This window comes from Microcaecilia unicolor, chromosome 6 (genome assembly GCF_901765095.1).
Source record: "Microcaecilia unicolor chromosome 6, aMicUni1.1, whole genome shotgun sequence".
NCBI classification, from domain to species: domain Eukaryota; kingdom Metazoa; phylum Chordata; class Amphibia; order Gymnophiona; family Siphonopidae; genus Microcaecilia; species Microcaecilia unicolor.
Genome location: NC_044036.1, coordinates 244,080,999 through 244,105,354, shown reverse-complemented (window position 1 = coordinate 244,105,354; position 24,356 = coordinate 244,080,999). Strand labels below are relative to the sequence as shown.

General features: G+C 47.0%; 1 protein-coding gene across 1 annotated transcript in view; it reads left to right on the top strand.

Moving 5' to 3' along the window:
- The window catches only part of ABCA2 (ATP binding cassette subfamily A member 2), a 689,232-nt gene that overhangs the window by 185,355 nt on the left and 479,521 nt on the right, over nt 1-24,356 (top strand). The window contains exon 3 of the mRNA XM_030206813.1: nt 554-556. Coding sequence (XP_030062673.1) covers nt 554-556 — 3 coding nt within the window. The remainder of the gene's footprint in view (nt 1-553; nt 557-24,356) is intronic.

Here is a 24,356-nt window from a genome sequence, read left to right as displayed (position 1 = left end):
ATAAGAGCAGGGTCTTTGTTTTTGTATTTTTTTTTTAATTTCTTTTAAACAAAAACAGTAGCATTCAACATTGAAACTTGCAAACCCATGTCATCATCCTTTATCCCCCCCCCCCCCCCCCCATCATCTTGCTCTCCCCTCTCTCTCCCCACCCTTTATAAGCAGAATCTTTGTGAGAGCAAGTGAGAATATAAAAATACCAGAGTGAATGAATGATTGAATTATTTGAGTGATAGCATAATTATTTGAGTGCATTTGGATTCATAACTTTCTGTAGAGGAACTTATTTACAATCAGAATGAAACTAAATATCATTCATTGATGTTACCTGTTAATATCCCACAGGAGCAGCTAGACCTGAAGGGTCTTGGCATTGCCTTTTAGTTTTTCTTTTCATTTTCATTTTTATGACCATTACATGTCACCATTATCTGAATGTTTAATGTATGTTGTTTTTCTTCTTTTCTTTTCCTCTTGAAAAATCAAAATGTTCTTTCTTTTTTATTATTGATGTGTCTCTTCCTGCTTGAAATGCTGACACTGCATGTTCCAGTCTGTAAGTTGTTTGTTGTGGGGTTTTTTTTTGTTTTATTCCAACAAAGCATACTGGGAAATGGACACCATCTTGTTCCAATTCTCGCAAATTGCTTTGCTTATCATTACTTTCTTCGGGTGTTACCTATAATCTTCCTTTGGGACTGGTGAAGATGTCATACTTACATATGCACACATAATAAGTATGTGTGATTTTAGGGTTTTAAAACTTTATCCTGTGCCTATCAACGAACTCGTGATTCCTGGTCATTTATTAGATTTTGAATTAGTTCAAATGTTGTCTATTTTCTAGAGATTTGCCATAGGCACTTCAAAATCAGTGGGTCTGTAGAGATAGCCTCTTACACCTGATAACTTACTCATTTGAGTTTTCAGTGGCTTCTCATTTCTCTTCCAAAACTCAATATGTTTCAGTGGTGCCACACCCGGGCTCTGCAACATGAGCCACAGACATTCTGTTAGAGTCATGTTCATTCCTACTATTATGACTTTTACAGTCTTCAGTAAAGATTTGCTCATGATATGCCTTCTAGAGGAGTGGAGTTGAGCCTGATTCACTCATTCCCTGCATATAATCCTGATCAAGCTCCTTATCATATCATAAGCTCTATTGGTTTAAGTGGATTCTTATCTCTGACACACATCTTTGGTTGGGTGACCATATAGCTCCATGTCCAGGAGGAGAAGCTGAGACAGTCGTAATTTGACTCCATTGCATATATGTAGATGTAAACCTGCTTTCCTTAGGGAACTATGTCAGAACTACATTTCCTTGCGTGCAGTGGGATGAACTGACACAGCTTGTTCACCTTGATGTGGATTATACTAATCATAAGCCTTAAAACATTACTTGGAGCCCACTAATTGACCTCATGAGTTTGAGTTCCATTTATTTCGCATATCATGTTCCTTTTTTATTTATTGTCCAGCCAGCGGCGGATAGCTTTTTTTTGTCCGCCGCTGGTGCTAAAATCGGAAATTCAGTGCCAGGCTCTGTTTGGGCTTCGACATTGAATTTTCGTTTTTTTTTTTAAGCCGGCTAGCGCATGACCAGTTAAGTTAATATTCAGACTTAACCGGTCATGGGTTAGCACATAAAGATAGGACAGCTATTTATACGGTCCTATTTATGCGCTAAACCTGTCTGATTAGGTCTGAATATTGAGACGTAACTGGATTCTGCCCCTGGAATACCCCTGATATAGCCAGCTTTCAGTTTGGTGCTAACCAGTTATTTTCAGCGAGGATGACTGGTTAAGTGCTGCTGAAAATGATTGGAGGTTAACTCACTTTGAATATTGGCCGGTGTATTTATAAGTCGCCTAGTCCCCCCCCCCCCCCCCCCAAACAGTCTCTAGGTGGCATACAACAAATTTAAATGTTCATCTAATCAGTACATAAGCATACCATAGAAACTACTATATGAAATCAGTGTCCAATAAAGTCACTTACACAACAAAAAAATAAAAAATTAATTGGCATGTCACTAATACAATTTTTGGTTTGTTTACAGTAAAATTATGGCTCAGTTTTATCTGTATCTATTTAAACAATAAAAATATGTGCTTTCCATTACTCAACTTCCCATTGTTCCAGAACCTGTGGGATAGTTGTGGCCACCAGCAGGTTGAGATAGAGAACTGAAAACTGAGCTGAGACATATCTTTCTTGGCATCTAGTCCAGCTCCTCGGTATTTTCTATCTCCAGCAGGTGGATGGACACACTTTTCAGCCTTTAGTTTTGAGTGATATGTTCCTGGTCCAGTTGGTTATCTGGTCCCCAGTTTAGCTCTGTAAGTGGCTTGAGTCTGCAGAGTCATATCTGGAGGTCTTCAGATCCATCTCTGGTGCCCTGTGAATTTGCTTCTTCCCTTCCTTCTCCTTTCTCCTGTTTCTTGTGGCTTTTTTTTCCTTTTACAGCACAACAACCTTTAAAAAAAAAACAAGACAAAGGAGAAGGAAAGAGGTTTGCTGGAGAGCGTGGTACAGATTATCAGTACTGAGCCTTTCTCATCTGTGGTAAGACTCTGGAGACTGTGAGTTTGGGGGGGAGCAGCTGGCAGTGGTAAGTCCAACTAAAGTTTGACTCACAACCGCTTGGAGGGCTGCAAGTTCTACTTGGTGCAGGGAGGGATCCTGACTCACCACTTGGGACATGTTGTGCTGCGTTGGTGACAGTCGGGGTGAATAGTGACTCCCGCAGAGGAAGTTTATTGTGTTCCTGCTATGGGACCCGCCAGCCAGCATTGGGCATTGCAGTGCATGCAAGCAAGGAATCCCACAGATGTGGAGGAAACAGTCGGTGGCAGCACATCTTCGGATTTGGCACAGCATCCAACTATATCGGGTTCTCTGGGCTCTCAAGCAGGGCTGATGTGCAGTTTGATGCAGGAGAGGGCTGGAATGGGTGCCAGTTGATTGGCAGTGAGAAGTAGCCTCTGGCTGATCACATGCGGAACACAGCCACGATTTTAGAGTCTCAGGCCCAACAGAGCATTCAGCTGCATCGGGATCTTTGTTTCCTCTGGAGTTTATATTGCTCTTACACCAGGCCTATTTACAGAAGCAGGGGTAGTCAAGAGTTGCTGCATTGTGCTTCAGTTTCTTGCCCTGCTGCCTCTCTGGCTCCTAAGAGATATCATTTAGACCTCCAGGAGTGGGCAAATGAGGCTGTCTCTGCTTCTCCCTCCTTATCTGATGTGGCTTCGGTCTATTCAGAGGAGCTGTCGTTGAGGAGCCATTAGAGGAGGGGTATGATCCAAAAGTACTGATGTTGTTTCATAAAGAGGAGCTGCTCAGTACTCTTATTTCTTAGGCAATGGTGGTGCTTTTCATTGAAGCTTCCAATGCATTCAGACATTCAGGTCCTGATTATAGCAGAATGGGTCTCACCGACATGGGGCTGAGAGTGAGAGGAGCCATGGCTTGCCTCTACCCATTAGTTCTGGAGCAGAAAGATAAATTGCATTTTCTCAGAGTGGACTCCTTGGTTATGGCAGTGACTAAGACGACCACCTTGCCGGTGGAAGGGGACATTGCCCTAAAAGACCTACAGGATAGGAAGCTAGAAGGCTCACTGAAACAAGCCTTTGCAGGTGGCCTGTTTGGGCCTTTAAGTGACACTGTGCAGCTTTTTCCTGGCAAGAGCATACCTTAAGTGGCATCAGCAGTCTCCAACACAATATGGATGCCATAAAGTACTACTACTACTACTACTACTTAACATTTCTAGAGCGCTACTAGGGTTACGCAGCGCTGTACAAATTAACAATTAAGGACGGTCCCTGCTCGGAAGAGCTTACAATCTAAAGGACGAAATGTCAAGTTGGGGTAGATAAGTTTTCTGAGAAGAGGTGTAATGATTAGGAGCCGAAGGCGACATTGAAGAGGTGGGCTTTGAGCATTGATTTGAAGATGGGTAGGGAGGGGGCACGGCGTATGGGCTCAGGGAGTTTGTTCCAGGCATGGGGTGAGGCGAGATAGAAGGGACGGAGCCTGGAGTTGGAGGTGGTGGAGAAGGGTACTGAAAGGAGGGATTTGTCTTGAGAGCGGAGGTTACGGGTAGGGACGTAAGGGGAGATGAGGGTAGAGAGGTACGGAGGGGCCGCAGATCGAGTGCATTTGTAGGTGAGTAAGAGAAGCTTGAACTGTATGCGGTATCTGATTGGGAGCCAGTGAAGTGACTTGAGGAGAGGGGTGATATGAGTATATCGGTTAAGGCGGAAGATAAGACGTGCGGCAGAGTTCTGGATGGACTGAAGGGGGAGTAGATGGCTACGTGGGAGGCCGGTCAGGAGTAGGTTGCAGTAGTCAAGGCGAGAGGTAATGAGAGAGTGGATGATAGTTCGGGTGGTGTGCTCGGAGAGGAAGGGGTGAATTTTGCTGATGTTATAGAGGAAGAAGCGACAGGTCTTGGCTATCTGCTGGATGTGCGCAGAAAAGGAGAGGGAGGAGTCGAAGATGACACCGAGGTTGCGGGCAGGGTGTTCTCAACTGAGATAGAGAGTGAAGGGAGAGGGGAAGTGGGTTTGGGTGGGAAGACAATAAGTTCAGTCTTAGACATATTCAGTTTCAGGTGGCGGTTGGACATCCAGGCAGCAATGTCGGATAAGCAGGCCGAGACTTCGGCCTGGGTATCCGCAGTGATTTCTGGTGTGGAGAGATAAAGCTGGGTGTCGTCGGCATAAAGATAATAGTGGAAACCATGAGAAGAAATCAGGGAGCCTAAGGAAGAGGTGTAGATTGAAAAAAGAAGGGGCCCAAGGACAGATCCCTGAGGAACTCCAACAGAGAGCGGGATAGGGGAGGAAGACGAACCATGAGAGTGTACTCTGAAGGTACGATGGGAGAGATAAGAGGAGAACCAGGAGAGGACAGAGCCCTGGAACCCAAGGGAGGACAGTGTGTCAAGAAGTAGGTTGTGATTGACAGTGTCAAAAGCGGCGGAGAGGTCGAGGAGGATGAGGATGGAGTAGTGACCCATCTGGAAGCAAGGTTGGCCTACTTGGTGGATGCTATTTATGACATGTTATGGTTACAGCCTGCAGTGTGTTTTTGGCTGTCACCCCAGTACATCAGCAAAGCTGGTTGCAGCATTGGGCAACGATGCAGCATCAAAGTCACTTCTAGATAAACTGCCCTTTTGGGGCAAGTGACTGGAGAAGAGCTCAGTAAATTGGTGAAAGAACTGGGAGAAACTAAGCTGTAGCGGTTGCTTGAGGATAAGCCGAAAGTCTCTGGTCATCCGTCTTCAGGGGGCTCTTGATCTTGATTTTGAGACAGAAGACACACTAACAACCAAAATAACTGAAGGAATGGTAACTAAACAACTTACCAACTATCTAAACAAACACTCAATATTGCATGATGCCCAATCAGGATTCTGATCAAATCACAGCACAGAAACAGTATTAATTACCCTCATGACTAAATTTAAACAAATGATTGCAACCGGTAACAATATACTCCTCCTACAATTTGACATGTCGAGTGCCTTCGATATGGTTGACCACGGAGTCCTATTACACATACTTGAATACTTTGGCATTGGAGGAAATGTCCTAAACTGGTTCAAAGGGTTCCTAACCAAGCGTTCATACCCAGTCACATCAAATTCAACCACGTCTGCCGCATGGACACATGAATGTGGAGTACCGCAAGGATCACCTCTCTCACCAACCATCTTCAACCTAATGATGATCCCCTTGGCAAAAATCCTATCAAACCATAACCTCAACCCACATATATACGCCGATGATGTAACAATATACATCCCTTTCAAACAAGACATCAAGGAAATCTTCAACGAAATTAACCAAATCCTACACATCATGAACACCTGGGCAGATGCATTTCGTCTGAAACTGAATGCAGAAAAGACTCAATGCCTGATACCCACTTCCCAATACTACACAAAGGAATTTGCCACCATGAATACACCAAAACTAAACCTCCCAATCTCAGAAACGTTAAGAATCCTTGGAGTTACTATCGATCGCCACCTAACGCTCGAAACCCATGCAAACAACACAACCAAAAAGATGTTCTACTGCATGTGGAAACTGAAAAGATTAAGATCATTCTTCCCAAGATCCGTTTTTCGCAGCCTAGTGCAATCCCTCGTACTCAGTCATCTGGATTACTGCAACTCGCTGTACGCAGGCTGCAAAGAGCAAATCCTGAGGAAACTTCAGACAGCCCAGAATACAGCAGCCAGACTCATCTTCGGAAAACCAAAATATGAAAGTGCAAAACCCTTACGAGAGAAGTTACACTGGCTCCCACTTAAGGAACGCATTACTTTTAAAGTATGCACATTAGCGTCCCGTCCCGGTCCCTTACCGTGGCTCTCAACGCGGGGGGCGAAGATCAGCGGAGGCCGCAGGATCCAGGGCGGCAGGGACGAGTCGCCGACGGGGCCGGCGCTGCCGCGGGCCGCTCTGAGGCCGGCGAACCGCTGGAGCGAACGCCGGTCTCGGAGAAGGGAGCACGCCGGCCAAGATGGCGGCGCCGGCGTCGTCGTCTCCCTGGCTCAGCGCGGACCAGCGAGCCCGCTCCGCCTACTCGCGCCGGATTGGTGCATTGCAGCGAGAGACTCCGCCTGCAAGGTGGCCTGGCCTATCCAGGCGCGCCTTGCCTGCCGGAGCTGAGGGGATTGGTTCCTCTTCTAGGAAGGAGGGAACTGGCGGGAGATTTAAACCCCGAAACAGGAAGAGTCAGTGCTTCCGTTTGGTTCGTCAGGAGCCCACACAGTGGATCGGAATTGTTGCCTCCCGAGACTGTGTCCTCTGCGCTAGCCGTCCTTGCTAGCCACCTCCAAGGACTGTGTCCTCTGCGCTAGCTGTCCTTGCTAGCCACCTCCAGGGACTGTGTCCTCTTCGCTAGCCGTCCTTGCTAGCCACCTCCAGGGACTGTGTCATCTTCAGCTAGACGCCCTTGCTAGCCACCTCCAGAGATTGTGTCCTCTTCAGCTAGCCGCCCTTGCTAGCTACCCCAGAGACTGTGTCCTCTTCAGCTAGCCGTCCTTGCTAGCCACCTTCAGAGATTGTGTCCTCTGCAGCTAGCCGTCCTTGCTAGCCACCTTCAGAGATTGTGTCCTCTGCAGCTAGCCGTCCTTGCTAGCCACCTCCAGAGATTGTGTCCTCTTCAGCTAGCCGTCCTTGCTAGCCACCTCCAGAGATTGTGGCCTCTTCAGCTAGCCGTCCTTGCTAGCCACCTTCAGAGGCTGTGTTCCTTTTTGCGGTAGCCGTCCTTGCTAGCGGCCCTCTAGAGACTGAGTTGCTGACTACTTGCCAGGCCGACCGTCACCCCGCGGTTCCAGCAGTCCTGCTGGCAGCCTGCAGCTGGGGGCTCAACCCTCGGTGAACGGCGGTCGGCGCGGGTGAAGATTCGGGGTGTGCGGCGGTCCTCGGAGGTCTTACCGGGCCTCAGGGAACCTAAGGGCTCACCAATAACCGAAACAGGACAGGAAACGGAAGCCATGAGCTCGCCTACGCAGCCCGATCTACGGGACCTGGCCAAGGTACTTCAGCAGCAGCAGGAGCAGCTGAACGCCCTGTCGGGGGCGCTCCAGAATGTTTGCTCTCAACTTTCTACGCTCCAGGTACAGAACCAGGCCGCTGCGGTCCAGGGGGCCGCAGCGGCTCCCCGTTCGGGAGGGTTCCGCACGGGACCTCGGTTCCCTGAGCCGGCACGATATAATGGGGCCCCCGGAGGTTGCCGGGGGTTCCTCAATCAGTGCAACTTGGCCTTCCGGATGCAACCGGAGACATTTGCCTCAGACCAAAGTAAAGTGGGATATATCATGGGCCTATGCGAAGGGAAGGCCCTGGCCTGGGTGGCTCCACTCCACGAGCAACAGGATCCCATTTTGGATGACTATAATGAATTTCAGCGCCGGTTCCGTATGGTGTTCGATCTTCCTTGGAGACCATCTTCCGTGGCCTCGGAACTGCTGCGAATTCATCAGGGTGAGGGAACGGTGGCCGATTATGCCATTCGTTTCCGGACTTTAGCCACGGAGCTCCGTTGGAACCCGGAATCCTTGATGGCTATCTTTACGGAGGGGTTACAAGAACGAATCAAGGACGAATTGGCTGGGCGAGAGGTCCCAGGCCAATTGGATGCCCTGATTTCGCTCTGTATCCGAGTAGATACCCGGTTCCAGGAGCGGGCGAGAGCCCGGGCGGAACGGCAGAAGTGGGTACGGGGAACGTCCCGGACTACTAAGGGGCCGTCTCCTCGCCGTGGGAACCGAGATTCCAAGGAGGCTGGGAAGGAGCCGATGGTGATGGGCCGTCAACGGCTGGCCCCTTCCGACAGGAAAAAACGTTTGTGGGACGGACTGTGCCTCTACTGTGGTGAGGCCGGACATTTTATTCGAGCCTGTCCCTCCCGGGCGGGAAACGTCTTCCCCAAGGCACCTTGAGGGGAGGGGTCTTGGGGCATTCCGCTCCCCTACCGGATTCCCTGATCACACTGCCAGTTACACTACGGTGGCACGAGACCGCGATCCAGACCCAGGCCCTAGTGGACTCTGGATCAGGGGGCAACTTCATCGGGCGCGAACTGCTACAACAGATGGGCTGGCCTACGCTCCCGCGGCGGCCGGCGCTGCAAATAACCTCTATCCAGGGAACTACATTACCGCAGCCGGTGACGGAGAGCTCCTCCTTTTTGGAATTGCAGGTGGGGGAGGATCACAGGGAAGAAGTCCAGTTCTTGGTACTATCTCGGACCATCCATCCAGTGGTCCTAGGATTGCCCTGGCTACGGAGTCATAGCCCTGTTATTGACTGGACCGAGGGAAGTATTCAAGCTTGGGGTAGTTCCTGTCGGGAGAACTGTTGTAAGGGCCGGACCAGCAGCTGCCCGGCATTTAATAGTATGCCTGGGAGGCCGCGGATAGAGCTGGGCTCCTTGCCCATGGACTATAGGGACTTTGCAGATGTGTTTTGTCCAATGGAGGCGGAAGTTCTGCCGCCTCATCGATCCTTCGACTGTGCCATTAACTTGATGGCAGATACCATGCCACCGCGAGGCCGACTGTACGCTCTGTCCCGTGGGGAGTCCAAGGCTATGCAGGAGTACATCCGGGAGAATCTGCGTAAAGGCTTCATCCGGCCCTCTACGTCTCCGGCCGGGGCCGGATTCTTTTTTGTTACTAAGAAGGACGGCTCCTTGAGGCCCTGTATTGATTATCGGGGGTTAAATGCCATCACGGTAAAGGATCGCTTTCCTCTACCGCTCATTCCCGAACTCTTTGATAGGCTGCAAGGAGCCCAGCTGTTTACCAAGTTGGACTTACGAGGGGCCTACAACTTAGTGCGCATCCGGAGAGGGGACGAATGGAAGACGGCTTTTAACACCCACGAGGGACATTTTGAGTATCGGGTGATGCCATTCGGCCTATGTAATGCCCCGGCGGTGTTTCAGCGACTTATTAATTTTGTGCTCGAGGATTTGCTGAACTCCATGGTGATTGTGTATCTGGACGACATCTTGGTGTTTTCCCAAAACCCCGCGGAACATGTGGGTCATGTTCGCGCAGTACTGCAGCGATTACGACAGTACCGCCTGTTTGCTAAGCTCAGCAAGTGCGCTTTTCATCAGAGGTCATTACCATTTTTGGGACACATCCTGTTACCCGGAGGGCTACAGATGGAGCCAGACAAACTCCGGGCGATTCGAGAATGGCCACAACCGCTGGGATTAAAAGCACTGCAACGTTTTTTAGGATTCGCGAACTACTATCGCCAGTTTATTCCCCAGTATTCACAACTGACGGCGCCGTTGACGGCGCTCACTCGCAAAGACGCGAAGGTCCGGGATTGGCCGCCCGAGACGCAGGCGGCCTTTTGCCAGGTAAAGGAGGCATTCAACTCGGCGTCCATTTTGTTAGCCCCGGATCCAGAAAGACCCTTTATTGTGGAAGTGGACGCGTCCGCGTTGGGAGCCGGGGCGGTCCTCTCGCAAGTGAATTCCAAGGGCCGGCGTCAGCCTTGCTCTTTCTTGTCTCGTAGATTCTCCCCGGCGGAATGTAATTATACAGTCGGGGACAGAGAGCTCTTAGCATTGAAATTAGCTCTGCAGGAATGGAGACATCTGCTGGAGGGAGCGGAACATCGATTCACGGTGATCACGGACCACAAGAATCTACTATATCTACAAGAGGCTCAACGGCTCAACCCCCGACAAGCCCGGTGATCATTGTTTTTCGCCAGATTTCATTTTCAGTTGGTTTTTCGGGCGGCTGCTCAAAATACTCCTGCGGACTCCCTCTCCAGAGCATTTGAAATTCCCGAGGAGACTAAGGAGACCCATTCCATGCTGGATCCGGCATGCCTCAGCGCGGCCGCGGGGGAGGTTGCTCCTACGAAAGAACTAGTGCCGCCCGCCGAACGAGCAAAGGTAATGCAATGGGGGCATTCGTCCAGATGGGCGGGACATTTTGGGTATCAAAAGACTCTGCGTCTCATTACCCGACAGTATCAATGGCCTCAGATGAGGCGGGACATTCTTCAGTTTGTCACCACCTGTCCGGTGTGCGCCCGGACCAAACCGGTGATCGGGACCCCCATGGGGAAGCTACAACCACTGTCCGTACCGACAGGTCCCTGGACGGAGCTTTCCATGGACTTTATCACCGACCTCCCCAGTTCTCGGGGACATACGGTGATTTGGGTGGTCATTGACCGTTTTTCCCGAATGGCTCATTTCGTTCCCTTGCCCGGACTTCCTTCGGTGGTCGTATTAGCCCAACTGTTCATTCAACACATTTTTCGACTTCATGGGCTACCTCTTCGGATTATTAGTGACCGAGGCCCGCAATTCACCTCGCGGTTTTGGAGGGCTTTGTGTACAGCATTGGGGGTGAAGACCGACTTCTCATCAGCATACCATCCCCAAACCAATGGCATGGTCGAGAGGACGAACCAAACATTAAAAGGGTTCCTACGAGCATTCGTCAACAAACGCCAAGATAACTGGGTCTCTCTACTTCCTTGGGCCGAGTTTGCATATAATCACAGTGTCCACTCGGCGTCAGGAGACTCTCCATTCTTCTTGGTGTATGGACGACATCCTCGACTTCCAGCACCTTTCCCGTCTGGATCTCCGACCCCCATGGTTAAAGTAACTCTGACAGATCTGCAAAGAGTCTGGGAAATGGCCCGCGAACAACTGCAGAAGGCAGCCGCCAAATACAAAGTCTTCGCAGATCGACATCGGAAAACCGTTCCCGTCTTGCAACCCGGGCAGAAGGTATGGTTAAGCACAAAATACCTTCGGCTTCGGGTGCCCTCCCGAAGGTTGGGACCTCGATACATTGGGCCTTTTGCTATCCAGTCTCGACTTGGAGCTGTGACATATCGATTGCGGCTACCTAGGACTCTGCGGGTACATAACGCCTTCCATATTTCCTTATTGAAGCGTTTTCGAGGGTCTCAATGGCATCCGCAACGGCAAGAGACTGAAGATCTAGAAGCGGATCCCGATCCAGAGTTTGAAGTGGACGAAGTCCTGGATGCAAAAAGACAGCGAGGAAAGCTATATTACTTATTGTCCTGGAAGAACTTTGGCCCCGAAGACAACTCCTGGGAGCCCGCGGCGAACGTCCATGCTCCAGAGTTGGTCAAAGCCTTCCACGCCCGGTATCCTTCCAAACCTGGGCCCAGGAAGAAGGGGGCATCCGGGGAGGATACTGTCCCGTCCCGGTCCCTTACCGTGGCTCCCAACGCGGGGAGCGAAGATCGGCGGAGGCCGCAGGATCCAGGGCGGCAGGGACGAGTCACCGACGGGGCCGGCGCTGCCGCGGGCCGCTCCGAGGCCGGCGAACCGCTGAACGCCGGTCTCGGAGAAGGGAGCACGCCGGCCAAGATGGCGGCGCCGGTGTCGTCGTCTCCCTGGCTCAGCGCGGACCAGCGAGCCCGCTCCGCCTACTCGCGCCGGATTGGCGCATTGCAGCGAGAGACTCCGCCTGCAAGGTGGCCTGGCCTATCCAGGCGCGCCTTGCCTGACGGAGCTGAGGGGATTGGTTCCTCTTCTAGGAAGGAGGGAACTGGCGGGAGATTTAAACCCCGAAACAGGAAGAGTCAGTGCTTCCGTTTCGTTCGTCAGGAGCCCACACAGTGGATCGGAATTGTTGCCTCCCGAGACTGTGTCCTCTGCGCTAGCCGTCCTTGCTAGCCACCTCCAAGGACTGTGTCCTCTGCGCTAGCCGTCCTTGCTAGCCGCCTCCAGAGACTGTGTCCTCTTCGCTAGCCGTCCTTGCTAGCCACCTCCAGAGACTGTGTCCTCTTCGCTAGCCGTCCTTGCTAGCCACCTCCAGAGACTGTGTCCTCTTCGCTAGCCGTCCTTGCTAGCCGCCTCCAGAGACGGTGTCCTCTGCAGCTAGCCGTCCTTGCTAGCCACCTCCAGGGACTGTGTCATCTTCAGCTAGACGCCCTTGCTAGCCACCCCAGAGACTGTGTCCTCTTCAGCTAGCCGCCCTTGCTAGCTACCCCAGAGACTGTGTCCTCTTCAGCTAGCCGTCCTTGCTAGCCACCTTCAGAGATTGTGTCCTCTGCAGCTAGCCGTCCTTGCTAGCCACCTCCAGAGATTGTGTCCTCTTCAGCTAGCCGTCCTTGCTAGCCACCTCCAGTGATTGTGGCCTCTTCAGCTAGCCGTCCTCGCTAGCCACCTTCAGAGGCTGTGTTCCTTTTTGCGCTAGCCGTCCTTGCTAGCGGCCCTCTAGAGACTGAGTCGCTGACTACTTGCCAGGCCGACCGTCACCCCGCGGTTCCAGCAGTCCTGCTGGCCGCCTGCAGCTGGGGGCTCAACCCTCGGTGAACGGCGGTTGCCGCGGGTGAAGATTCAGGTGCGCGGTGGTCCTCGGAGGTCTTACCGGGCCTCAGGGAACCTAAGGGCTCACCAATAACCGAAACAGGACATTAGTCCACAAAATCATTCATGGCGAAGTTAATTGACTTACCACCCAGAAACGCTAAAAGATCATCACGAACCTTCCTCAACCTCCACTTCTTTAACTGCAAGGGCCTGAAATACAAGGCGCTACACGCGTCAACCTTTTCCTACATGAGCACGCAGTTCTGGAACACACTTCCGCGCAACCTGAAAACGATCTACGAACAAATCAACTTCCGCAAATTACTGAAAACACATCTTTTTGATAAAATCTACGGAAAGAACCAAAACATATAAAATCCACACTCACCGCTCCGTTATACATCAACACATCCACTTATGAATTCTCAATCCTGAAATCTCACCACACTCATACCTTTAATCACAGAAAATGTATACCATAGGTTTTTCGTTATTATATGTTATATACTGTCCTCAGACCCTCTAGTTTCTCGTTGTTTTCCTTCCAATGTTTCAATGTTCTTTTCCATTGATATATTCCTTAACGATACTTTGATTTTGTCTCGCATAACTCTTCACAATGTAATCCATAACCGAATTGTAACAAAATGTAATTTCCATCATTCATAACGTATTGTAAGCCACTTTGAGCCCGCAAAAAGGTGGGAAAATGTGGGATACAAATGCAATAAATAAATAAATAAATACGACGGTACTGGCCTGGTCATCAGCAGTATGGTCAGAAGTCCCGCTTTCAGGTATGCAAATCTTCCTTTTGTGTGGACACGAAGTCCTCCTCTTAGTTAGCTAGAGTGCTCAATGCCTCCTGAGCTTTGCAATAATGTGAGGATGGTCCACTTTTCTCTTCTTCTGGTGGGAGAATGTGTTCAGGAGTTTCAGGAGGAGTGGGCCAAAATCACGTCAGACCAGTGAGTTCTGGATAGTCTTACAGAAGGTTACAAGTAACAGTTCTCCCGCCCGGTCACTCCTCTTTTCTTGCAGAAAGGGAACCAAGACGGTCAAATTTCACCATTGCTGTAGTTCCCCAGGCCGAACAGGCAGAAATTCCATCTACTTCATTGTCCCAAGGAAGGAAGGCATCTTTCATCTGGTCTTAGATCTGAAAGGTCTAAACCACTGCCTCTGAGTGTCCCACTTTAGCATGGAGACACTAAGAGCAGTCATAGCTTTGGTTCAATTCGGAAAATTTCTCATTGCCCTTGATTGCTTGCATATACCCATATAGCTGCCGTATCAGAGGTTTCTATGTTTCGCGGTGCAGGGCCCTCATTTCCAGTTCAAGACTTTGCCCTTCGGTGTTGCCACGGCTTCAAGAATGTTTACCAAGGTTATGGTGGTGGTGGCTTCCTTCCTTTGGCACCAGGGAATCAGAGTTCACCCGTATCTTGACGACTGGCTCATTCATGCATCATCTTGTTCAGACAGTGTGGTAGCAACAGACAAAGTTGTCCATTTTCTGCAGATGGGTTGGGTGATAAATTTTGAGAAGAGCATAATAACTCCATCACAGACACTGGAGTATCTGGGCGTTCTATTTGAAACAGCAAGGGAGAGGATCTTCCTCACGGAGCGCAGGAAATTGAAGTTGTTTCAACAGATTCGTCTTCTCCTCAGTCAAGACAGGCCCAGGGTCTGACTCTGGGACTACATCCAGGTTCTGGGGTCAATGACGATGACGATAGAAGTGGTGCCATGAGCAAGGGCTTATACGCGGCTGCTACAGGAATCTCATCTTAGCATCTGGTCTCTGGTGTCACAGAAGTACAACCTTCATCTTTCTTGGACACTGGTTGCCAGACAGAGTATGCAGTGATGGTTGTCACCCAGAAATTTGACTATCGGAGCTCCCTGTTTGATAACACAGTGGGAGGTGTGACAGTGGACACTAGCAAGTCAGGTTGGGGACCTCATTGCAAGTTCCATCTGGCACAGGACACCTGGATGGAACAGGAGTCTTGGTGGTCGATATATCGCTTGGAGCTCAGGGCAGTGCGGAATGCCTAATGTGACTTTGCTCCCTTTCTGGCAGGGGCATCGGTCCAAGTTTTCTCTAGAGAATGTGAGGTGGTGGCTTAAATCATCAAGCAAGGCAGCACACACAGTCATCTGATTGCGGTGGAGGCAGCCTCCTTCATGAGTTTGGTGAAGAAAAATCTCTGCCTGTTGTCAATTCACATCGTGGGGTCATTGAATGTGGAGGCAGACTTTCTCAGCAGTCACTCCTTGGACCCAGGGGAATGGGAACAATCCAGCCAGAGGTTGATAGAGTTGTCTGCTTCTGGACTTAATGGCAATGAAAAGGAATTCATCCACCCCTGAAATCTCAACTGTAAATCAAGGACAAAATTTCATCCTGCTTGTCTGACATTGCTGCTTGGATATCTCAACGCCATCTGAAGCTAAACATGACTAAAACTGAACTTCTCATTTTTCCCCCTAAACCCACCTCCCCTCTTCCCCCATTCTCTATCTCTGTTAATGGCTCTCACATCCTCCCTGTCTTCTCGGCTCGTAACCTTGGAGTCATCTTTGATTCCTCTCTCTTCTTCTCTGCGCATATTCAACAGATTGCCAAAACCTGTCATTTCTTTATCTACAACATTAGCAAAATTTGCCCCTTCCTTTCTGAATACGCTACCAGAACCCTTATCCAAACTCTTGTCACCTCTCGCTTGGATTATTGCAATTTGCTTCTCACTGGTCTTCCACTCAGCCATCTCTCTCCTCTCCAGTCTGTCCAAAATTCTGCAGCACGACTTATTTTCCGCCAGAATCGTTATACCCGCACTAGCTCACTCCTCAAGTCACTTCACTGGCTCCCTGTCCGCTTCTGCATACAGTTCAAACTTCTCTTACTGACCTTTAAATGCATCCATTCTGCAGCCCCCCATTACCTCTCCACTCTCATCTCTCCCTACATTCCTCCCCGTGAACTCCGCTCTTTGGACAAATCTCTCTTGTCGTCCCCCTTCTCCTCCACTGCTAACTCCAGACTTTGTTCCTTTTCCCTCGTGGCACCTTATGCCTGGAATAGACTTCCTGAGCCTGTATGTCTAGCTCCATCTCTACCTGTTTTCAAATCTATGCTGAAAACCCACCTTTTCACCACTGCTTTTGGCTCCTAGCCACTACTCAATTGCCCTCCCCTTGTTCCTTCTCACCCAGTACTTCCCTCGCCCTTAATTGTCTTGTCTGTCTGTATTTTTTAGATTGTAAGCTCTATTGAGCAGGGACTGTCTCTCTGTGTCAGGTGTTCAGTGCTGCGTGCGTCTGGTAGCGCTATACAAATAATAATAATAATAACTTGTCCAAAACGTTTTTAAACCCAGATATGCTAACCACCGTTACCACATCCTCTGGAAAAGATTTCAGAGCTTATCTGTTAGTTGAGTGAAAATAAATATTTCCTCCTATTTGCTTTTAAAATATTTCCATGTAACTTCCTCAAGTGTTCCCTAGTCGTTGTACTTTTGGAACAAGTAAAAATTCAATTTGCCTCTACTCATTCTACACCACTCATGATTTTGTAGACCTGTAACCTTTCCTTATACAAGAGGAGTTCCATCCCCTTTATCATGACAAGGAATGCCAAAGTGCCCAAATTTTTCAACTGTTGGAAAGAACCGAGCTCGATGGGGATTAATGTCCTACTTTAGCCCTGGACGGTGACACATGGTAGGCCACATGTTGAAAAGGATCGCAATTCTCAGATTGGCTGCAGAGGCAGTGGTATGCAGACCTGATTCGACTGCTGTGCGGGGATCCTCTCCGTCTTCCGCAGGAACACGGTCTACTGAAGCAAGGTCCAGTGCTCATGGAGGATCTGTGTCCCTTTGGTCTTACAGCTTGGCCATTGTCGTTGCTACTTCGCTTTAGGCTTGGAAACGCTCTACATCCATGGAGTATACAAGGGTGTGGAGGACGTTGTTGGTGTTCTGACTACAGACTGTCTCTGTTTTCTGCTCAGATCATACACATCCTACTATTTCTCCAGGCAGGTCTTCAGAAAGGATTGGCATTGGGTTCGCTAAAAGTTCAGATTGCGACTTTGGCCTGTTTCAGGGGCCAACTAGAGAAGACTTCTCTTGTGGTTCGCCTGGATATCGTTCAATTCTTGTGGGGAGCAGGTCACTTACAGCTTCCCTTTCATATGCCGTGTCCAGAATGGAACCATAATTTATTCCTTTGGGCTCTTCAGAAGCCTCCTTTTGAGCCACTCTGAAAAAGCCTCCTTGAAAGATCTTATGCTAAAGACAGTGTACTTGCTGGCTGTTGTGTCAGCATGTAGGATTTTGGAGCTTTAAGCTCTCTCTTCTTGGGATCCCTTTCATTGCTTTATGGAGGCGGGAGTCTGTCTGCACATGGTTTCTTCCTTTCTTCTGAAAGTGGTTTCAGCATTTCACCTCAATCAATCTGTGGAGCTTCTGTCCTTTTGCAGAGAGGACGAAGAGGCTCAGTATTCGTCCTTGAAGCTTCATGATGTGCATAGAGTACTCATTAGATATCTGGAAGTCATGAATGAGTTTTGCAAATCAGACTATGCTTTTTGGTCAAAAGAGGCTTGGCCTCATAGCTTCCAAGCCCACAATTGCTAGTTGGCTGAAGGAGACTTTCGCATCAGCTTATTTGTTTGTGGGGATGCAGGCTCCTCAGGCCTTGCAGGCTCATTCTGCGAGACATACAGCGACATCATGGGTGGAGACTACCTTACTGTCTCCAGCGGATATTTGCAAGGCAGCGACATGGTCAAAACTGCATACCTTTGCCAAGCACTACAGGGTGGATGTTGCAGTGCGCTCGGAAGCCAGTTTTGGGGCTTCAGCCCTCAAGACAGCAGTGCCAGGATCCCACCCATTCTAGGGGTTGTTTTTGAAAATCCCACAGGTTCTGGAACAGTGGGAAGCTGCTTAATGGAAGGAGAAATTAGATCTTATCTGATAGTATTCTTTCCATTAGTCCTTCCCACTATTTCAGAGGCTCTCTTGAGGTTTCTGAGATATTTAGTTGGTGAAAAGTAATGGGTCAAATAACAACTGTCACCTTACACGGTGCTTCCTGCAATATCTCTTGTTCTCTATAAGTTTCCAAAGATGAGAGAGGTCCACATATGTTTGCTCGTCTGGTTAGTGTTATATTTGCAAGTTGTTTAAGGTGTTATGTTTATTCTGAATTTATCCTTACTGCTTGTCTACGTAAATACTGAGGAGATGGACTGAATGCCAAGAGAGAGATGTTTCAGCTCAGTTTTCATTTCTCTATCTCCACCTGCTTGGTTGATGGACACAATTATCCCACAGGTTCTGGAATAGTGGGAAGGACTAATGGAAATTTATCAGGTAAGATCTAATTTCACCTTACCTCCCCAAGCCAGGGTCTCATAATCTATTGACTTTCCTCATCATTGGCAGTTTTATAAAGGTGAGAGCTCCTGCCATAACCTTCCCTTGTATGTAGAATGCTATCTTCACCAGTCACCACATTTTGCAATTCTTTTCTATAATACTGATCTCTGTAGAAAAATAATCATCAGCTATACCTCCACCTTAGTCCGAGGGAGGAGAAAAAAGGAGGGTGATTGGATGGGAAAAGGGTAAAGTGGAGGAGGAATGTACACTATAAAATTCTAAAGTACAGGCAAAAAAATATCATTTTCTAAATGGACTTATAGAGCTAGGAAGCATTTTTGTGGAAAGATGAGAAGGGAAGAATTTGATATGAGCATTCCAGATCCCACTAGGTTTAAATTAAGTATGCAAAGGTAGCATTTTTTAAAAATGTTATAGGAAAATTCAAGGACTTTACCATTGATGGAGGAAAGGCTCAGAGGAAATACTTCTTTACTAGGAGAAATTATGGATACCAGCAGAAGTTGTGCTAATTGAACCAATGATACAATACAAAAGGTGATGGTTAAAGATGAGAGAAGGAGTTTAATAGGGTGTGCAGATGGGGTAGGCCAGATGTTTCTTATCTGCTGGCAACTATTACTGTTAATTGTGAACCATTTTGTCCCATACACCATATAAAAAGTATTTTTGTGCATCGGAATGAACATATTGTCTCAGCATTCAGTAGGGTTAAGCAATGTACAGGAAGCATTTCTTGCTTGCCAGTTGTGTATCAATCAGTCTGTCTATCTATATTTTTGGTCTGGCTGTGTAGTAGCTTAGTGCTACTACTGCACATTTTTTTCTTATTCCTACCTGTCCAAATTGTTGGTGATTGTCCATGCATATATCCTTGTCCAATTTAGTACATCACAAAAAGTAGTTGTCCCATCTGGTTTGTGTTTTGCAGGTATATGATGATGAGCCATTTGTATCTGTAGTATGAATTGCCAGCTCTTAATTCCCAAGGATAAATTTTTTTATCCTTCGTGGGGTTTATGATTTTGTACATCTTTTGAAGACTTGGTTGTTTTAAGATTTGATTTTAAAATGTATTTATATAGATCATATATGTCTTTAGGAGAAGATTTTACTATATTATTTTTGTATATTGCAATTTGCCTTGTTGGTTGATGGAAGGTGACGTATACATGTTCTTAAATGAACCAACCCATGATAAATCTGTGAGTTGGCCATTGTGTTGAAATAATGGAAGTCACTCTAGAATAAGAATTTAGTATGTTAGCAGGACTATGCGGGTCTGAGTATTTGAATAGCCCACACAGCAAGAGTATAATAAGTTGGAATAATTCACATTGGAAAAGTGAATTAACTAAGTTGATAAGGAGATACATTAATTCAAGGTCTTTGGGCTAGAAAACAATGGGATGCTTCATGTCATGTTTCACCTGAACCTCAGTCATTAGAAGGAACTCTGATGCTTTCTTCTGAAAATATGAAAATGGATTGCTAGGGGAGAAGAAAGTCTGAGTTTTTTTTATTGTTGTTGTTGCCCTTGTTTTATGGTGGAGCTATGGCTGAATTTAACAACTCCATGCTAGATCATTTCTTTGTCTTGCCTATCTTTTTTCCCCTACATAATGAAAATTTTGTTCCCTCTGATTAAAACAGCTGTAATTTTTGCATCAGCTTGGGATACAAGTAGTGGTAGCCCTGGAGGCATGCTTAGGATCTACAGCAGTTAAGGCTGTGCTTAGTTTTTTCCATTCACAAAGTCTTTTTCCTTTAGAAGTCTTGATGAGATACCTGAGATTACTAGCACTAATCAACCTGCAAGGACAGTCAAGAACTGCTTGGACATAGATTGTGGTTTACAGTAGAGCAGGATGGCCAACTCTAGTCTTTAAGAGTTGAAAACCACCTGTTTTCAGGTTACCTAAAACATACAAATTCTCTAGACACCTATGTAAATTGGGATCAGTTTATGTCCCCATATTTTTGAATTTTCATTGTGGATATCCTGAAGAACAGAAATATTTGTGGTCTTCAGGTTCTGAGTTGACCATTGTTACAGTAGAGATTGGATGATCAGAATTCAGTCTTCTTCAGCAGACTCTAGAAACTCCTAAAAATGTGAGATGGCATGATGTATTAAATTTATTAGAGAATTAGAGCTGACTGTAAACTGATCGTGTAAGGCTAAGAAGCTAACTCAAAATTGACCATTTAAAGCCAACAAGTCCTTAATTGTATATTTTTTTAATATTCACTGTAGGTGACTGACCATCCACCCATCCACCCACAAAGGTGAAATCGACTCGCCATCTTTGAATATTGAGAGAAAACCATGAGATGTACCCTGAAGTTATCAACATGGGCTATAGTTAAGATGTGTTATTAGTAACTACAGTGGTGGAAATAAGTATTTGATCCCTTGCTGATTTTGTAAGTTTGCCCACTGACAAAGACATGAGCAGCCCATAATTGAAGGGTAGGTTATTGGTAACAGTGAGAGATAGCACATCACAAATTAAATCCGGAAAATCACATTGTGGAAAGTATATGAATTTATTTGCATTCTGCAGAGGGAAATAAGTATTTAATCCCTCTGGCAAACAAGACCTAATACTTGGTGGCAAAACCCTTGTTGGCAAGCACAGCGGTCAGACGTCTTCTGTAGTTGATGATGAGGTTTGCACACATGTCAGGAGGAATTTTGGTCCACTCCTCTTTGCAGATCATCTCTAAATCATTAAGAGTTCTGGGCTGTCGCTTGGCAACTCGCAGCTTCAGCTCCCTCCATAAGTTTTCAATGGGATTAAGGTCTGGTGACTGGCTAGGCCACTCCATGACCCTAATGTGCTTCTTCCTGAGCCACTCCTTTGTTGCCTTGGCTGTATGTTTTGGGTCATTGTCGTGCTGGAAGACCCAGCCACGACCCATTTTTAAGGCCCTGGCGGAGGGAAGGAGGTTGTCACTCAGAATTGTACGGTACATGGCCCCATCCATTCTCCCATTGATGCGGTGAAGTAGTCCTGTGCCCTTAGCAGAGAAACACCCCCAAAACATAACATTTCCACCTCCATGCTTGACAGTGGGGACGGTGTTCTTTGGGTCATAGGCAGCATTTCTCTTCCTCCAAACACGGCGAGTTGAGTTCATGCCAAAGAGCTCAATTTTTGTCTCATCTGACCACAGCACCTTCTCCCAATCACTCTCGGCATCATCCAGGTGTTCACTGGCAAACTTCAGACGGGCCGTCACATGTGCCTTCCGGAGCAGGGGGACCTTGCGGGCACTGCAGGATTGCAATCCGTTATGTCGTAATGTGTTACCAATGGTTTTCGTGGTGACAGTGGTCCCAGCTGCCTTGAGATCATTGACAAGTTCCCCTCTTGTAGTTGTAGGCTGATTTCTAACCTTCCTCATGATCAAGGATACCCCACGAGGTGAGATTTTGCGTGGAGCCCCAGATCTTTGTCGATTGACAGTCATTTTGTACTTCTTCCATTTTCTTACTATGGCACCAACAGTTGTCTCCTTCTCGCCCAGCGTCTTACTGATGGTTTTGTAGCCCATTCCAGCCTTGTGCAGGTGTATGATCTTGTCCCTGACATCCTTAGACAGCTCCTTGCTCTTGGCCATTTTGTAGAGGTTAGAGTCTGACTGATTCACTGAGTCTGTGGACAGGTGTCTTTCATACAGGTGACCATTGCCGACAGCTGTCTGTCATGCAGGTAACGAGTTGATTTGGAGCATCTACCTGGTCTGTAGGGGCCAGATCTCTTACTGGTTGGTGGGGGATCAAATACTTATTTCCCTCTGCAGAATGCAAATAAATTCATATACTTTCCACAATGTGATTTTCCGGATTTAATTTGTGATGTGCTATCTCTCACTGTTACCAATAACCTACCCTTCAATTATGGGCTGCTCATGTCTTTGTCAGTGGGCAAACTTACAAAATCAGCAAGGGATCAAATACTTATTTCCACCACTGTAGGTCTGTTACTAATAAAATGGGATCTGTGCTAAACTAGAATGAGTTAGTGATAAAATAGCATGTCTTAATGGCAGTTCAAGTTAATAACCATGCCCATTGGTACATGTGTAAAGCGTTTTGCACAAATGAAGCACCTTTTATCTGCAGAAAATGGCTTTTATAAACTTGAATGGCTGAATACACACCTACAAATAGATGTGCCAAAATCATGCATACTTACATATACACTGCACGTGCACTTTCCCAAGGACACAGTTTGTGCAGAGCTGGGGTGGTGCTGCGATGTGCATGCATATTTTAGAAAACCTGCATGCACATATATAAAGTACATGCACACATTTACACCTTCTTTAGAGTGGGTGTGTAAACTTGTTCATGAAAATTTGTGTGCTCTTGGGAACAGTTCTGAGAGCCTAGGTTATCTATATAAAATAGGCACTTTTTGACATTTCACATAGGCACAATATTATGAAATTAACCCCATTATGGGAAGCATATTCATCCAGTCCATTGTAGGCTATTCTTACCCCTCTCATTAAGGCGCAATTCTCAGTCACCAGCATTCCATTTCACTCATCCACCGCTTTTATAGTCCCGTGCAGTGTACTACCATGGAGTCTCACTTGTTTGTCATGTTGCTGACCTCTTACTCTGTAACAATCTCACTCTATCCTCAGATACCATAGTGTTAACAATTTAAATCCATGTAACTAAGGAATGTTAGTCTAGTTCTGATTTTCTTGCAGACTTATTTTTCATTCAGGTGAAAAAGAAAACACAGGCTCATTGTCCTTAACATTATCAGTCTACTACTTTTACTGCTTTTCAATAAGCTTAGACTAAATGGATAAGTTATCTGGTTAGCAGCTAAATATCCCTGCTATCCCATAGGCAGCAAAATAGGATAGGCCGCATGGGTCATTGCTCCCCAACATTTTGCCCAGCACAGCATCAGCAACTAGAGAGCTTGGAGGTAGAGTTGGAGATTGATTGATTTGGCCACTCCAAAAGATGTCCCGCTGCCCCTGTATCCGGATAATTTAAAAGCCTGTCTTCACTCTACCCCAAACCCAACCCTATATTGTATGGATAGCATTGAGTTGTTTAGTCAGAGTTTTGACCCAATACTATCCAGTTACAGGTTAATATTTAAAAGGAAATATCTAGATGTTTCTCTTAGCTGCATTTAACTGGGGATACACAGTAGCAAAGTCTGGATAGTGGTGCTGAATATCCTTCCAGACACCCTTAGGACTGTTTGGTTACTGCCTGGGTGATACAGAAGTAGAGCATGTACAGAACCAGCAGTTGTCCAGCTAGTGGTGAAATTCATACCTTTAACCTTGTAACTATCCAGGTAGCAGTTTGACTGTCATTTCTATCCAGATACAGCAGCTGCATACCTCACTGTCTGGACGTTCAGCACCAACCGCAATCCATCTACCAGTACTGGTGTAAAAAAATGACCAGGGTGGCTGAAAATTTGTCTGATAATGTTAAAAAAAATACAGAGATCAAAATTATATATTTTTAGACTGCTGATGAATGTATGACTTAATTTGAATATCATCCCAATAGCCTTTGGTTTCTTCTTTCAAATGGAAGTTAGAAAAATAGGACCAGATTGATATTTTTTGATGACATGGAATTATGTTGGGAATCCTTCCCTGTCAGCACTGGCCTCCTGTACTATACTGTACTCTCACTCATCACCCATATAATTGGCTTGCAGTGCTACGGTATCATCTCTCATGTTGCACTTTGGTCCTAATTAAACTTTCTCATACATGAATTTAAATTATACTTTAAAGTTTCAGAGACATTTATAGCATTATTTGAAGCTTAAAAGGAATGCATTTCAAACGTTTGTAGAAAAAGAGAGTGAAACCCTCCACTACATCCTCATCACCAACCTCAGACTTTACAATGGAGTCTCACTAATTACAGAGTTTATCTATCCCAATATAACATCACGGTTAGATAGATTTCAGGTTTTTTCCAGAATTTATTTTTTTTCCAGTAAAGATTTTTTGATTTATTATATTTCGACTTCTGACCTCCTGACT